We start from the raw sequence: 14,921 nt of genomic DNA, 5'->3' as shown, positions 1-14,921 counted from the left end.
GTTTTGTATTTTTGACATAAGCTAACATCTTAAGTTCAGATATGAGGTCCAGTTCTTTAAACTGGAGTCATTTTAAAATGATACTTAAAATTTATTAGTTTTTTTGTTGTTGTTGTTTAGAAGCAGATACTAATTATTCTGGAGTTCTGATTTGGCAAGTAGCTTGGTCAGGGTCTCCTCTTCCCTCCCCCCGCCCCCCATTAAAATAAAAGCATGTTTAACTGACAGTTATACAAACCCATAACATATTCTCTAAGATACAAGGTAGATAGTTAAGGGCATACTTAATGGTAAATTTTGTGTTTAAAAATAGTGTACATCTTGGCTCTTAGTATGCTTTCTGCTTCCACTGAAGTCTCTAGAATAGTATGTACACAGCAAAATGTAAAATATTTTTATAATTTGTAATATAGAGGACAGTTTAGGCACCTCTAATATTAAATGTAAGAACAACTCATAAAATGTTAGGAAATGGAGGATAAGAAGGTTTTGCATACTTGTTAACATGTCACGTTGACAAGTGTAACATGTCAGAAAACATGTTAAAACTATAATTTAAACTTTTAGACCCTTTATTTGCAGTTCCACACACACATACAAAATTTTCTTATGTTAAGGGTGTATTTCAGCAAATTAGGGGGGAAAAAAAAAGTGAGTGTATGGCCTGCCTCTAAGGACCTGTGATTGGAATATGTAACTATACTGGAGATGTGTATGATATGAAAATAACTTTGTATATAAAAGGTTCACAGTAAGAACATGAAAATTAATACATGTAGGTCAAGAAGGGGTTGGAAATATTGCTTATATTTAAAAACCCTGAGAAGGTTAACTCAGCATGTGCAAGTTGCATGGTTTTGCTATTCAGACATCGAGGAATATATCTGTGCAAGATGACAACCTGTACATAAGTAATGTGCGTGCCGCCTTCAGGCTAGGGCCTAGTCTGATTTTGATAAGAGTAAGATAAAGAAGTTTGAGAATGAAGGGCTACAACAGAGGAACTTGCGGCTATTGAGAAAGTATGGCTTGATGTGAATTTGGTTTTGTAGATATTTAAATCTTTTAATAAACGTCTTGCTGAACTTAGTTGTGGACATTATATGCAAATCCTGTCCTCTTTATCCTACCATAAGGAGATCAATGATTCGCTGAATATATGTAACAGTTGTGTATCTGGGGATGGCTGAGGAGGAAAATAAGTGGATGTTGGTGGCTGCGCACAATGGATCAAGATGTGATGAGATGTGATCTGGGCTCCGTTTTGCTGAAGTAGTTAAATGTCACCTGATTGCTTCCATAAATTAGAATGTCCTTGTTTTTAAGGAGGCCTCAGTGTCTGTTACAGAAAATAAGGTAACAGAAGATAAACTGATGGTGTAGTTTACTCTTCATAGCTTTTTTGGGGTTCCTGCCCCTCTGCGATTTCACAGATGAACAATGATTCTGCCTCCTGGTATAGTTCMTGTGGTTGAGATTATGGTTCCTTTTTCTGATTAACTTCTTTCATGTAGGTAGAAAAGCAAAATGTGTCAGGCTAGTCTATATTCTTGCAAAACTTTCATCCATTTGAGCTATAAAAATTAATAGATTTACAAGATGAAAAAAGGATTGTTAGTAATATTGGAGCAAAAATACTTTGCAAAGAAAGTCCCGAACACACTTAATGTTATTTCATAATGCAGTTTTCTGACCGTTCCTTCACTAGCATACTGTGAGAAACTATTAAATGACTTTTGCATTTGAGTAGGTAGAGTCATCTGCCAAAGTGATTAGTTTTAGAAGCTAATACTGGAGCATTAGTTATTCCACCTCATCTGAGCCAGGAGGGAAAAGCAGTGCTGAACTTGTGCTTTCCCCACTCCTACGTCTTTCTGAACTTGAACGTTTCAGACACTGCTACAAAACTGCTGTATTTGGTGTGCCTGTATTTTGTAGAATTCTGATAATTCTTTGCTAAAAGCTTTACCATAGTTGTAGCCCTGCAAACGTATTAAAATAACTTGTGAATCTCTTTTCCCCACTGCTCTCTTAGTGAATAAATATAGTGCTTTTTTTTAAAGTTACAGTATTCTTCATTTTAGGTTAACTTATGGAGTTCTGTATCAGTAAAAATCAGTTAAATACATCAATGCTATACTAGAATCTTTCTGTTTTAGAACTGATAGTTGGACCACCTGTTTATTTGCTCTGTGGGCAATAGAAGTAAACTGAAAGCGTTAGGTTCTAGAAATAACATAATCCCATAGAAATTGAATTTTATCCTTGTTTCCTGGCGTTTTATGTAGCAAAACATTTAACCTGGAATTGGTGGTATCTTTTTAAATGATTGAGAGAGCTGTTAGATACCATCCCCTGGCTGAATCCCCATGAGCAGCAGTGAATAGCTTCCAGATTTTGTTCTTGGATGGAGCATTCTTGGTGCCCTCCACAAACCCTTTTGTTTGTCGTAGATGATACCTGTATATCTAAAACCTGTGAGATGTATTTCTTGTTAACTTTTCTTACTGTCTGAGGTTTACAGGACAATTCACTTAAATTTTTGCCTTCCTTTGGGAAGGGAGCAAGTCTTCACATGTGTAAGATACCTAAAATGACTGACTGGGGGGGTCTCGGAGTTCCCTGTTTCAGTCAATGTAAGGAGGCAGGTGCCTCCAAGAACTTAGCATGTCGAAGTTAGACACTCACGTAGGCAATGTGAACGTGCCCTCCCTTCCCTCTCAGTATTTGGATTTCTTTTATTAAATGGTAAGAAATGTTAAATCGAGCTACTACTGTTTTTATTTGAGCATGGCAATTTGTTTTATAAGCATGGCTGTTTTATTTGTCAGGAATGTTTTATTTGAGTATTTTCACATTAGTCTGTGTGGAAACAGTTGTCTTCATTAATATTAAATAATGGCCTTTCAGGACAAACAAAAACATTGTTTATTTTAAGTCTCTTTTATGGGCTTTTTTTTTCCCTTCATTTTAAAGAAGACTTGACAGACTTAAGTCAGGTGCCACTTTAACTCTCAGAAAAGAGGATTGCCTTATAATTCGATATTGATAGTAGTGAGTTTTCATATAAGTATCTTAATCATAGAAATGTTTTTAAAAAAGCAGTTTTTAATAGGCTTTATTAAATGAGGCCTTACTAGGTAAACAAACACCCCTTTTGATTCCCTCCATAATAGCGCAATGATTTTTTATTAATATTCATAACCAGTAGTTTGATATTTAGACCTTTACTTAGAGAGCTGTATTACTTGGTATGTGTTCCACTTGCTCTGAATTGACAACACAAGGAAGGAGTTAATAAGTCCATAGTGTGGATTTGCATGACAGCCTATTACTTTATTTAGCAGTAAACCCCCCATGCAGGGGGGTTAGTAATAGATTGACATGCTGAAAAAACTTCAGGTTTCTATTCTAGAACTTTGTTAGYGACCTGTGTGCTTCTAAGGGTCACTTGCTTTGGCGAACTGGTCTTCCAGTTTGGGGGGGGGGGNTTTTTTTTTTTTTTTTTCCTCCTGCCAGAATCACTGTCACAAATTCCAAGTCTTTTCTTTCTTAACATAACACTTTTGGTTTACTTATTTTAATCTTCTGTCAGGCCACAAAAGATGGAAAATATCTGTTTATCTTATCACTCCAGTCTAACAGGAAAGATTTCTTCTGATCTGAAAGTAAATGGTTGGAGGAAGACTCGCAGTGTCAGAAACCCCACAGCTCTTGTGTTATAGTAGGTGGCTTTGGAAAGTCTAGGAAACTTGAAGTAGGTGGAGGGAGTGGTGCATGTAAGAGCTAATCAGTGAGGGCTGAGCCATAGCTAATGGAAAGCTGGAGGAAACTGGTGAGGAAAGGGGGAGCGCTGGGACAGACATAGCTTTCCTGTGTGCCCTTGCACTTCTTCCTTCCCCTCTCCCCCAAAGGTTTGGATTGCACGTTGCTTTTACTCGTGTGTCAATGGGAGATCTGCATTTGCCCTTTTTAATAGGAGTTTTGACATAAGCCCTTTGTAACAGTTCTGGTAAAATGGGCAAGGGCTGCCTGCTGCTGCAAGGTAGTTGTATTGCATCTGACGGTTGTAGGCTGTAATTATTTTCTTCCAGCTAGTAGGTATGGCCCCTCTTCCCCCAATATTCATTCTGTTGCTTTTTCTTATTTTAAGAAACTGGAATGTCTTTTGTTATTAAAATTTTGAGGGAATTTTTTTCCAATATGCTATTTCTATGTTAAATATGCAGGAACAGATACCTAGATCTAGAAGAGCAAGGTGTGTCGTCTTTCCTTAAGTAATTTGAATCCAGATATTTGGGGGGGGGGGGAGGACTGCCTTAGCTGCCAGGCAGTAGATGAATCCCCACATAATCCATCTCACTGGAGTCCCTCCTGGATGGGTAAATAGATCCTAGGAACAAAAGTGAGAAAGAGCCGTTGTCTATCCTGATAGCTCGGATGCTCATCTGCAAGGGGTACGGCTTGGGTCTTGGGTTATTGCAGCAAGTTATTCGCATTCAGTGGTGTCAACAGGAAAGCCTGACAGATCTGGGTCCCAGAATATACAATAACACATTGGTTGGGATACTCTTCTGGGACATGGTAGAGAGGCTGTAAGTTGTCTTTGGCAGATTGAGCGACTCCAGTGGGTGTGCTGCCTTGTGGACAGATATCCTCTTCAATCTGCTCAATAAAGACGTCTTTGTCTCGCGCTCTAGTTCTGTGAGTTACATCCTTCATTTGCTTTGTTTATCTTGGAGATTCCTGAAAACAAGGGCTCGAAGTCAAACTAAGTTAACTTTGTTTGGTCTCTTACCAAAATTAAGTTCAGTTTGATCAAAACTGATTTTCCAATGTGGCAGGCAAATGAACAAATTTGTTCATTTGCATTGCTCTCATGCTTATTGGTTTGTGGTTCTTAACCAATACTGAAAGATTTTATTATGCTTTTAGCATCAAGTTCTTTTCTTTTTGCTTTTCCCTCCTAGATTCTCAGTTTTTCTTTGAAAATTCTGGATTTTGTTAATTATAATGTGTCAATAAATGATTTCAGCTGCCTCTTCTCGCTGATGGTTGACTCTCATAAGGATTTCTTACCTCCATTCCATTAACAGAATGGTAACCACTGTGTGTGAAATTATTTGGGAAAAGATATTACAAAAAAATCAGCTGATTTGTGCCCAGCCCATGCCAAATTATAAGCCTCARTTTCATTTCAGTTAGATTACACTATGTTAATAAATTCCACAAGCAAGTTATTTTTAATATTTCACATTAAATGCTGTTTATAAGACTTTAGTTCTGTTCAGCTATACCCACACTGTTACCCAATCGAGTATCAGCTTAATCTCATGATCCTAAAGGTTGCAGGGTGATCTGATAGCCTGTTTGATGAGTATGCCAGCCGCTACATTTTATAACTGATTGCTCCTTTACAATTAGAGATTTTAAAGTCTAAAATAGAATAAGCTCACTGTCAGTTCAGCACTGAAATGGGAATTGTATTGCATAACTTTCTTGAAAAGCTTTGAGTATAAATTTTAAGATTTGCATTGTGTGGAAAATGTATACAAACTTTAAAATATATGCACCATGCTGTGTAGAAGAATGTTCATTTTAATCTTTAAAATCTCCACAAGCCAAAAAGATCCTATGCTTAGGAAAGACAGATGTAGTAAGCTTTGGTTAGTTGGAAGTCTTTGGTTCTTGCATGAGCAAGGAAACTTTTCCAATTGCTTGAATCTGACTCCAGAATACATTATTTCCTGATGGAAGATTTTAGTTTGTTCTGTGATAGTTCTGAGACATTGGTTCTACATTTTAAAAATGTGTTCTTAAAACTACAGCTCCTGTTGAGTCAGTAATTTGCACTAGTTAAGGGTTTCCTCTCATAAGGTAATGACCCCTTGACCAATATCAGTAAGCTAAATTTAATGTTTCCTTGTTACCTGATGGAGAATGGTAYTTCTCCTTTATTTATTAGGAAAAGTGCTCCTGCACTGTGTCTTGAATATACGTCAGAACAAAGATTGCTCGAAGTAATATTACTGACTTGGGCACAGGATGCTTTTGAAGCTCGTGTTTTTGCTAACACTAACAGACTGAGAAAGGCATGCATCAGGTGCTAAAACCAGAAGTTTATGTTAATATGCAGCCCCCCACCGTGCCAAAACTGATAACAGCACTAAAGAACTAGAATTAAAGGAGGTATTTATCTTTTACAGATGTTAGCATGTGTTTGTTGCAGTCAAAATGTCTCACCGAACAAATCTTAAGGTTACCAAGACTCCTTTTTGTCACATGAAAACAATAGGCTTCATATTTATTTTAAATGTGCCGCGATTGCAGAAATGTTTCCCAGGCTTTCCTGATGGGTCAGGGCATAGTGTAAAAAGTGATGTTTACCTACCTTACAAGAGGTCAAGATGTCCAAGCAGAACTATGTTTAGATATTCAGCACCATAGAAACATTGTTAGGACTCTGTTTTTGAGTAACACATTGTAATTTTTACTTCATTAATATTGTGTTTTTTGATGTGTCTTTGTTTTGTACAATATGCAACCAAATTAAAATGTGAAGTTAACAAAAATCCATGCATCGTGTATTTTGGTAACACACCATTGGTATTATCATTTGGTAATACAAAAAGTATCTGTTATAGGAGTTAATAACTTGTTCAGTGATATCACTATGGCCAGAGAGTGGTCCAGCAAAAAAATCCTCTTTCCTGGAGGGGGAGGAGGTACAAAAATATAATTTTTCCTCCTTTGTAGTTCTTTTATTATTATTATTTTTAACCAGGAATATTTCCTTTTCTGTAAAGAGAATTTAGTTTATTGCAAGTCTTTCTACTCTTTTTTCTGTTAAAACATAAAACTCTGGGTAAATACTATTTGTACATATTTTGTGCTGAAATCTTGTTAAGTAAATTAATGCTTAAACTATTGGAAAATARTATTTGTGTTTATAACCACAACTGGAAGAGCAAAGATTAGCAAAAGAAAATTGTCTTGATTGCTTTGATTTATGTAATCACCCTTTCATGAAAAGTGAGAACTTGTGGATTTCTGGCACATGGTTGTGCCACTGCTGGGAAGATGCGCCAGTGTGTTCCCTGGGTGTATGGGGCATATTTTACTGCAGCTATGCAAGAATGGCAGTTGTCAGAGATGTCCTTTACAGCCTTCCCAGATTTCGTCCGTGACTCTTAATGGAGAGATGAGCAGTCAGCAGGTTTCTTGCCTACGCGAGAAACTATCTTCTGATTCATGGCAGTGATGAAAGAAGTCTCTGCTAACTGCTGGTTACACAAAACATCTGGAACCTTTTGGACAATCAGCATGCAGAGCAAGGTCTTTACTTGCTACCTATGTTAACTTGGTAGCAAAACATTTCGTATTGTTACATTTATACCATCCAAAATAGTTACAGAATTTAAAATGCCAAAAAAGGAATTTTTTCCCCCTTTGTCTCTGTTATCAGGAAATCTCCCTTTCCCTTGCTGAAAAGCTGTAAGAAACTACCACCAGACATATGTTCCCTTATAAGCTGAAAACCAGCCTCTAGGTGTTAAGTGTGAGCACACTTAATGTGAAGCATGTCTTAATATGTTGCAATTGGCATAATAGTAATCCTATTTAACACAGATTTACTTGGGAGGAGAAATGGCTTTCTTAGTAATTATACTTTTTGGCTTTCTTGTATGATATGTCATCCCTTCAGGACAGTTAATTTGGTTGCCATTTGTACTTCATTGGGTTTTCCAGCTGAAGAATTACCTTTTTTTAGCCAAGTGCTGTTTTATAATATATTTTGAATATTTATTATCCAGGATGACTTTGTTCCTGTTATGACTAACACAGAAAACAAGTATGGTAAACTCTTGATGATGCCTTCCAGAATTGCAACTAAAAATTTGTCAGAACACTTCTTAAAGTAATTTAAATGTCTCTTGCCAAAACTTGGCATTTCTGGAAACACGAACCCTTAGGCCGACTTATACAAGCAGTATAAGTAGCTCAGGATTAAACAATATAATAACTTCTGAATGCCTCAGCAATAGGTTTTTTTTTTTTTTTTGAAGTGGAGGTCTGAGAGTTGGGTATCTCCAAGGCTTTACAAACCACAAGATCCTTAGAATGTGTCCTTAAGAGAGCTTTTATTTGTAGGCATGCCTTGAAAGCCTGAAATGCTCTTTTTGTTCATCTTTTGTTTTTGTTATCTTTCCTCATTAGTGTACACAGAAGATGACAGRTATTACTAGGCTTCTGGCAAGTTCCAGGCTGCTGGGATTGATGCGTTAAATGTCTTTTCTTTAACAAAACATTTCACTTAGTTAAGCGCATGCTTTAAAGAACGAGGCGAATTTTGAAAATGTGCTGTGAGGAAAAAGGCAGGTGAGCTGCTGAGTCTGGATTGTGAAACTTTGAAGTTCAATGGGGGGGAGGGATCATATGTCAACCTTTTTCCCAATTTTTTTAACAAACTGTTTATTTGCTATTTCTATCAGATTATAGTAATTAGTTTCTAAAAGTGTCTGTTGACCGAGTAGTGTTTTCTCTCTCTGCATGAGAGACTGTGTGTTACACTGCCTAGATGATGCCAAACTTCTGCTTTCCTGCCAATACAGAACCGTGCAGGTAGCTCACTTTCAGCAGTCTGGTTTGCTTTACGTATAATCTGAAACTTATTTCAGGAAATTACAAGCTGTTTGATGTATTCTGATTTCCTGTTTAGCAGTTAAAGATCAATTTATATGCCTGTAGTGTTGGAAATGATAACATGTTTTGTCAGATGTCTTCATGGATAAGAACTCTAAAATTAGTCTAGTACAACTAAAATTGCTGTCCAGCAAGAGAAATGCCACCTTCCTTAAAACTGTGGTTCACTGTTCCCAAAGGATGGCCTCAACTAAACCCATGCTGGGAACAAAATTCCTCTCATTTTTTGTGCCTACAGAGGAAATATATGTACAACTGAAATACCAAAGATTGGGTGGTTCTTTCTAACACTTCTAATGCTCTCTTAATTCACATTATTGCTGTCCCCTTTCCTTTCTCTCTATTTTACTTCCACTTCTTCTTTCTCCTTTTCTAGTATTTTTACAGCCTTTCCTGTTCTCTGCAGATCCCTGGGGAGCAGGAGCAGCACCTACAACAGTGAGGAACCGTTCTGAACTCCTCTCTAACAAAATCTTTTCTGTATGTGTCATACTTGCTTTTTGAGATCTGCCTGGAGTGTCTGAAGTAACTATGACCCGTATTCCTTCATCCATTTACTTTGGGGACCATGTCCCAGTTACTGATTTGGGTTTTTTAGTCTTCCTGACTGACAAATGGTCTTTCCAATCCCAGGTTTTATTTTAGTTAAGCTTTTTCAAAAGGATTTTTTTTCTAGGTACTCCTCCTTCATTTCTCTTGCATGTTCCACTTGTACACACAGATATAAGGTGAAGTCACAGTATTAGTTCTATGTACAGTAATGCAATTATGAAGAAGTCCCACCATAACATATAAGGAAATGGGGAATGGAAGTACATAACTTCAAGCTCAATTACATTTTGTGGTTTTCTTCTGAATATCTGATATTTGTAAGAGGATAAAAAGTATTTTAAAATGGTGCTGTGGCTTTTTGTTACTTCTCCAACTTAGTCATAATTGGCCAAGAGAAGGCAAGTGATTTGACCTCCTTAGACCTGATGTGCTAATAGAACTACTGCAGTGATGCAGGTTGTCTTGCTGGAAATAAAGCGAGTGCATTGCTTTCCTAGCCCATTCTTCTTTCTTTTGGAATTGTCTTATCGACATATTTTGACGCAACTTAAACTACGTGAAGGTGGAAGGGAACATATTTCATTAAAGGCTACAGTTGTTCATCCTGAAGGTTTACAGCATCAGAGCAGTACTTTGGGCTGTGTGGTTAATGCTGTACTAAACTGGAGTTTATTTGAATTGATAGTGATGTCAGGGTCGCTGTCTATATGCCTCTCTCCATGAGCTGTATATGGATTTTTTTTAACTTGTTTCAGTGTGCATCTTTTGAATTCTCTTTTTAAATACTAGAATACGGAATAAATGCAAAGTAGAATCTTTATTCTCATTGTGTAAATATCTTCTTAGCTCTTTACTGTGTAATCTACACTTGCTTTGGCAATAAATCCCTCCTAAAACACTGCAAGTTGAACTGCATTAAATAATTCATAAAATAGTGAATCAGTTATGTACATTCTGTTTTTAACAAAGGACATCTTAGGAATGAATTAGTTGCAYGTTTCTAAGTTGCAGTCTAGACCAACTTTCTGAAAAACGTGATGCAAGTTGGCTGGTGGTGTACTGCTTGCTTTCCTTGTTCTTACCTGTCAGAACCATTAGGAAAAGAAGACTAAATGAATGAAGAATTGGACAACTTCATTTTCTTTTTCGAAAGCAATATGGAAAGCTAAAAATATGACTTATCTTACCATTCCTCTTCCTTGTAATAAGTTTAGTTTCCATAGGAATGTTAAGCAGTGATGACTAGGAGCTCATGAGACAATTTCTCCTGACTAAAGTGTTAAACTCTAGTGTAAAAGGTGACTATTGCCCCTTCTCCCTCACCTCTCTCTCTCTCCCACCCCCACATGCACTTATTATGTTGGGGCAAGCATTTGAAGCAGTTTTCTGGGTAGGTCATCTCACTCATTTGCATGGTAAAGGTTTTTTGTTTCCAGTTGCATACTGAGGATGACAAATCAAAGCACTTTTTCCACTGATTCAAATGCAGTCGCTCCTTTTGAGTTTAAGATTTGGTGCTGCATGACCGTTTTTCCTTGTGTAGTTGGAATGCTAAATTAAAGTAGTTTGGCATATCTACACTGCGTGTTTTTCCGTATCCTACTCATTCATTAACTCTGTCCTTGAGTCGGATAGCGTAGACTGAACAGCAAGAATAAATGTGCTCTTACAAGCTGGTTTGAAGTTTCCAGTTTTAGACAGGACTCTTGCTGTCTTTTGAAGAGCTTGATGATTGTTATCTGCAAGTTAATGTACTTTCAATGAGAAGGTCTAGTATAGAAGAATTCAGTGTGCGTATACACTCTGATGTGAAATCTCTTGTTTTGGATGGGATTGTTGCAAGACTGCAGACTCTAAATTTAGTACCCTTCACCCAAAACCATTGTGAAGAGTAAATGAGTTCAAAAATTGCAACAAGTGTTGGGTGAAATAGAAGTGACAGTATCCTCTGTGGAAAATATGCTGTGACATTTTCTTAGTCTAAGAAATCTGAGTAATGTAATAGGGCTGTGGGAGAGAAGAAAAATGAAATGCCTGAGAGAAGAAGTGCTAAGCAAAAAAGAAAAATTGGAGAAGATGATTTTGCTCAGAAAACAGAGAATTTAGTGGTGAATTTCAAGGTTTGTTCGCATAGCTTTGCCTTCACTGAAATAAAATGAAATGTTAGGCAGCTCTTTCTTGAATTGATTTTTCTCTCTGTTCCCAAAATMAGGAATGTAGTTCTTGCCTTGTTCTCGAATTAGTGATTGTTAGTGATTATAACATTCATGCTTTAAACCTGTGAGGTATAATTATGCAAAACTACCCAAACAAAAAACAAACTACCTTCAGCAAATAAAAATGAGGAAGGGTGTCCTGAGGCTCACTCCTTAAGGCCTTTTCTATAGGGGGGAAGATCTCTGTAGGCTACAGGTAGCAGTTATTTGACAGGTATACTAATGTATGTAAGTGTGGACAGATGTGCCTGAAACACTAATGTTTTAATAGGACACAGTCTTGTGGGTGCCTAATTGAGATTAATTGTTCATCTATATTCTTTAAGCATCTAAAAAAAGATACCTGGACAATTACCAGGTAATCCTTAGTGCTTATCCCAGAATGTTTCTATCTGGTTGCTCCAATGAAATTTTTCAAAATATTATTCTTTAAATGATCATCAATGTATGAATCATTCTGTGTGCAGAACATGTCTGGAGGGTCTGTATAATACAAAAATTGTTCTTCCCTTGGAGCAGACAGTTAGACCTGCTTTTCAATGCAAACATGAGCCTCTTCAGTATTGTTGGTATATTGTGTGTGACGATAGGTTTAGCCAGTGAGAACAAAAGATTTATCTAATTTTCTGATGATCAAATTATTCAAAGTAGTTTGGAAACAAAATTGCTAGTGGGGAAGACTCATTAGGCAGGTAACTTGCTTTTTTTAGAGTTTGCGTCAGTAATACTTTTGGACAAATACTTTGGTTACGTCAGAAGACTCACTGTGATTGTCTCGCTTTTTTGGGAAGGTATTATTTATTTTTACTAATCTTACCTGTTTTCAGAGAACAATCTTCCTTAAATATGGAGGGGGGAAGAAAAAAAAGACTTACGTTTGGCAGTCTCCATTGCAATGTAGTTCTTGTTTCTTCTTTTGGACAGTTGTACTCTCCTTCATTTCAAGGAGGGGTTTTGATATTCTAGGCTCCATGTGAAAGGAAGTATTTTCCAGGTTTGCCAGGAAGGATCTGTTGCTATGAAACTTGAACAAATCTCGACCTCTCTCAGGCTTCATGTGTCCAACAGAAAGGAAGTAAGGAATCTGCTTTCTGTGGCCAGGGCTTTCAGAAGACCAGGAGGCAGATCTGTGCTCTCCCCTGCCTGGGAGAGGAACGGAGACGTTGGGGTTTTTGGAAAGCTTGAAGCAGGACTTTCTGCATGCCTCCTTGAACGTTTTTGTATTCTTCTAATCTTGTGGGTTTCTTCCTTCATAAAATGAAGGCTCTATATCAATGCTCAGTACTTACATGAAGAGAAGGACAGATGCCAGATAAATGTAGCTTTAACAAGTTTTATTTTATGTGCCTCTTAAGGTCAGGTCACTAGCTCTTTTTGAAATCAGTGAGAAATTTGTAATTTTAGACAACAAGGATTGGACTGTAATCTGTTTGTTTCCTGATAACTTATTGCTCAAGTTCAAAACATACTAGCATACAATTATTTAATGTCTTTAATCTTCAAATATAAATATTTGGCTTAGAAGCTCACATTCAAAATAACTCATGGAAGACTGAAAGCCAGTTGGAGTGCTATAAATTTTATTTTATTTTTTAATTTTTAGCAACACCTAAGCCATGCTTATTATATGAAATACATTCTAGGAATAAATACGTATCTTGTCCATACAGCCTTTAATTTGAAATTCAGTGTTGGAGAGCCTTTATGGAGCTTGACTTGGTCTGCTCAACTAACCTTCAGGGAGAGTTTTGTGAAGTTCTGTCTCCTTCTTCCTTTTTCCTATCTTAGCTGTTCTGCAGAGGATTGATGGCTGAGAGGAGTTGGCATGTTATAGRAGATAAGTGCACATGATTGGGATGTCTGAGGTTTCCATTCATGTTTGGTTGCTGGGGTTATGAAGAGTGCCTAATTTTCAGAGTAAATACCATGTTATTCTCTTGTTTTAAGCAGTGAGGGAAGAGGTGATAAAGTAGACAAGAATAAATAAAGTGAAGCAAACTTCTTGTTTTTAACTACAAAGTAGATTTTTTTTTTTCAGTTGAATGTGCACAAGTTGGGGTGAAACTGTGTGATGAACAAGAGATTGGGTTTGTTTGTGGAGGTGTACGCTGAAAATCCAAGAAAAATACAGGTCAAATAATTATAAGAAAAGCAATCAGATATTCGGTTAATGGTAAGGATGTCTGAAGAAAGTGTCCCAACAATACTAGTATTATTATGTCCCAACAGTATGTTAGCAGCCTAATTAGTAACAAATATGTTTTTGTGTATGTTTAGATTTACGATTGTAACACTGCGCTATTTGTGTTGTGACATTTTAAGACTAGCGAGCAAATGCTGGAATGTAACCTTATAGACTTGTGATTTTTGTGCTGTGAGTGAGACCTACTTCCATCCTTCTGGAGCACGTAAAGATGGGCTGTAGTGGATGTGACCGCGGCAGCAGTACGTGGGCAGACTGCGACCGAGCAGTACTCTAACCGTACGCTTGAGGGCTCTGTAGACTGTGAGGAGTGGTGCCGAAGCAATTTCAGTTGAAGAATGTATTTTAAGTAAATTGGTGCATTGTACCTATGCAGGGTTTAATGCTTGCTGGGCTATTTGGCTATTTGCCATAATTGGCTTTCCATTCCCTTGATTGGAATTATAGATAAAAATTTGCTAATCCACTTTCTTTGCTGAAAGTATTAGAAAAGTAATCCATCTTTTAAAAATGCTCAAGCAAAATCATACAGCATAAAGAATGTTTTATGGAATAATGAGATTAATGAGGACTGTGAGGCATATGTAATTTAAAACAGTTTTCTGTGGTTTTAAGGGGAAAAATGCAATCTGGGTACTATAAAGCCATAAGTACTTCCTTTTTTATGTACATGGAGGAATGTATTTTAAATGTACATTATATATTATGCTTTTTTGTATATAAAATGTGAGTATTTCAGTATAAGGAGTAGTTATTTATTTGTGTTTTTCTTATGTATGAAAATATTTGATTTCAAAGTTCTTTGTGTTCTTTCTTCCCTCTCCCCTCTTCTGCCCACAGGGGATCCGAGCACGCATTTTGGAAACTCTTGTAATGCTTATTCTTCTTGCACTGCTTATCCTTGGAATCGTGTGGGTTGCTTCAGCTCTCATAGACAATGATGCTGCCAGTATGGAGTCTTTGTATGGTATGGAATTTGGAATTAAGAAAAAAAAAAAAAAAACCATGCACACATGCACTTATTTAATTATGGAAGTGGATGTTTTCAATTAAATGTATTTCTAGTAAATCCTGTGCCAGTTCTGCACAGGTTGAGAAGATGTATCAGTTTCGTCAATACAGTTGTTTTCTGTTCAGTGTTTTTGTTTTTTATTTCTGTTCTTAGCAAGCTGAGAAATTCTGTGCTCTTGTGGACAAGCTGTTTTATATCTATGTTAAAAACAAGTTACTTAAGTGGGAACAGTACT

The 14,921-nt window shown here is 36.9% G+C and overlaps 1 protein-coding gene across 6 annotated transcripts in view; it reads left to right on the top strand.

The window, feature by feature from the left end:
* The window catches only part of LMBR1 (limb development membrane protein 1), a 78,306-nt gene that overhangs the window by 33,336 nt on the left and 30,049 nt on the right, over window positions 1-14,921 (top strand). For all 6 annotated transcript variants that reach the window (XR_003254105.1, XM_026069293.1, XM_026069292.1 and 3 more), the window contains one exon: window positions 14,515-14,641. Coding sequence is in view for 5 of the 6 variants with exons in the window: in XM_026069293.1 (XP_025925078.1) it covers window positions 14,515-14,641 (127 nt within the window). In the remaining variant the exon portion in view is untranslated. The remainder of the gene's footprint in view (window positions 1-14,514; window positions 14,642-14,921) is intronic.

Source organism: Apteryx rowi, unplaced genomic scaffold (genome assembly GCF_003343035.1).
Source record: "Apteryx rowi isolate R43461 unplaced genomic scaffold, aptRow1 scaffold_29, whole genome shotgun sequence".
In the NCBI taxonomy this organism is placed as follows: domain Eukaryota; kingdom Metazoa; phylum Chordata; class Aves; order Apterygiformes; family Apterygidae; genus Apteryx; species Apteryx rowi.
Note: the sequence above shows the minus strand (reverse complement) of the source record. Positions and strands in the feature narration are given on the sequence as shown.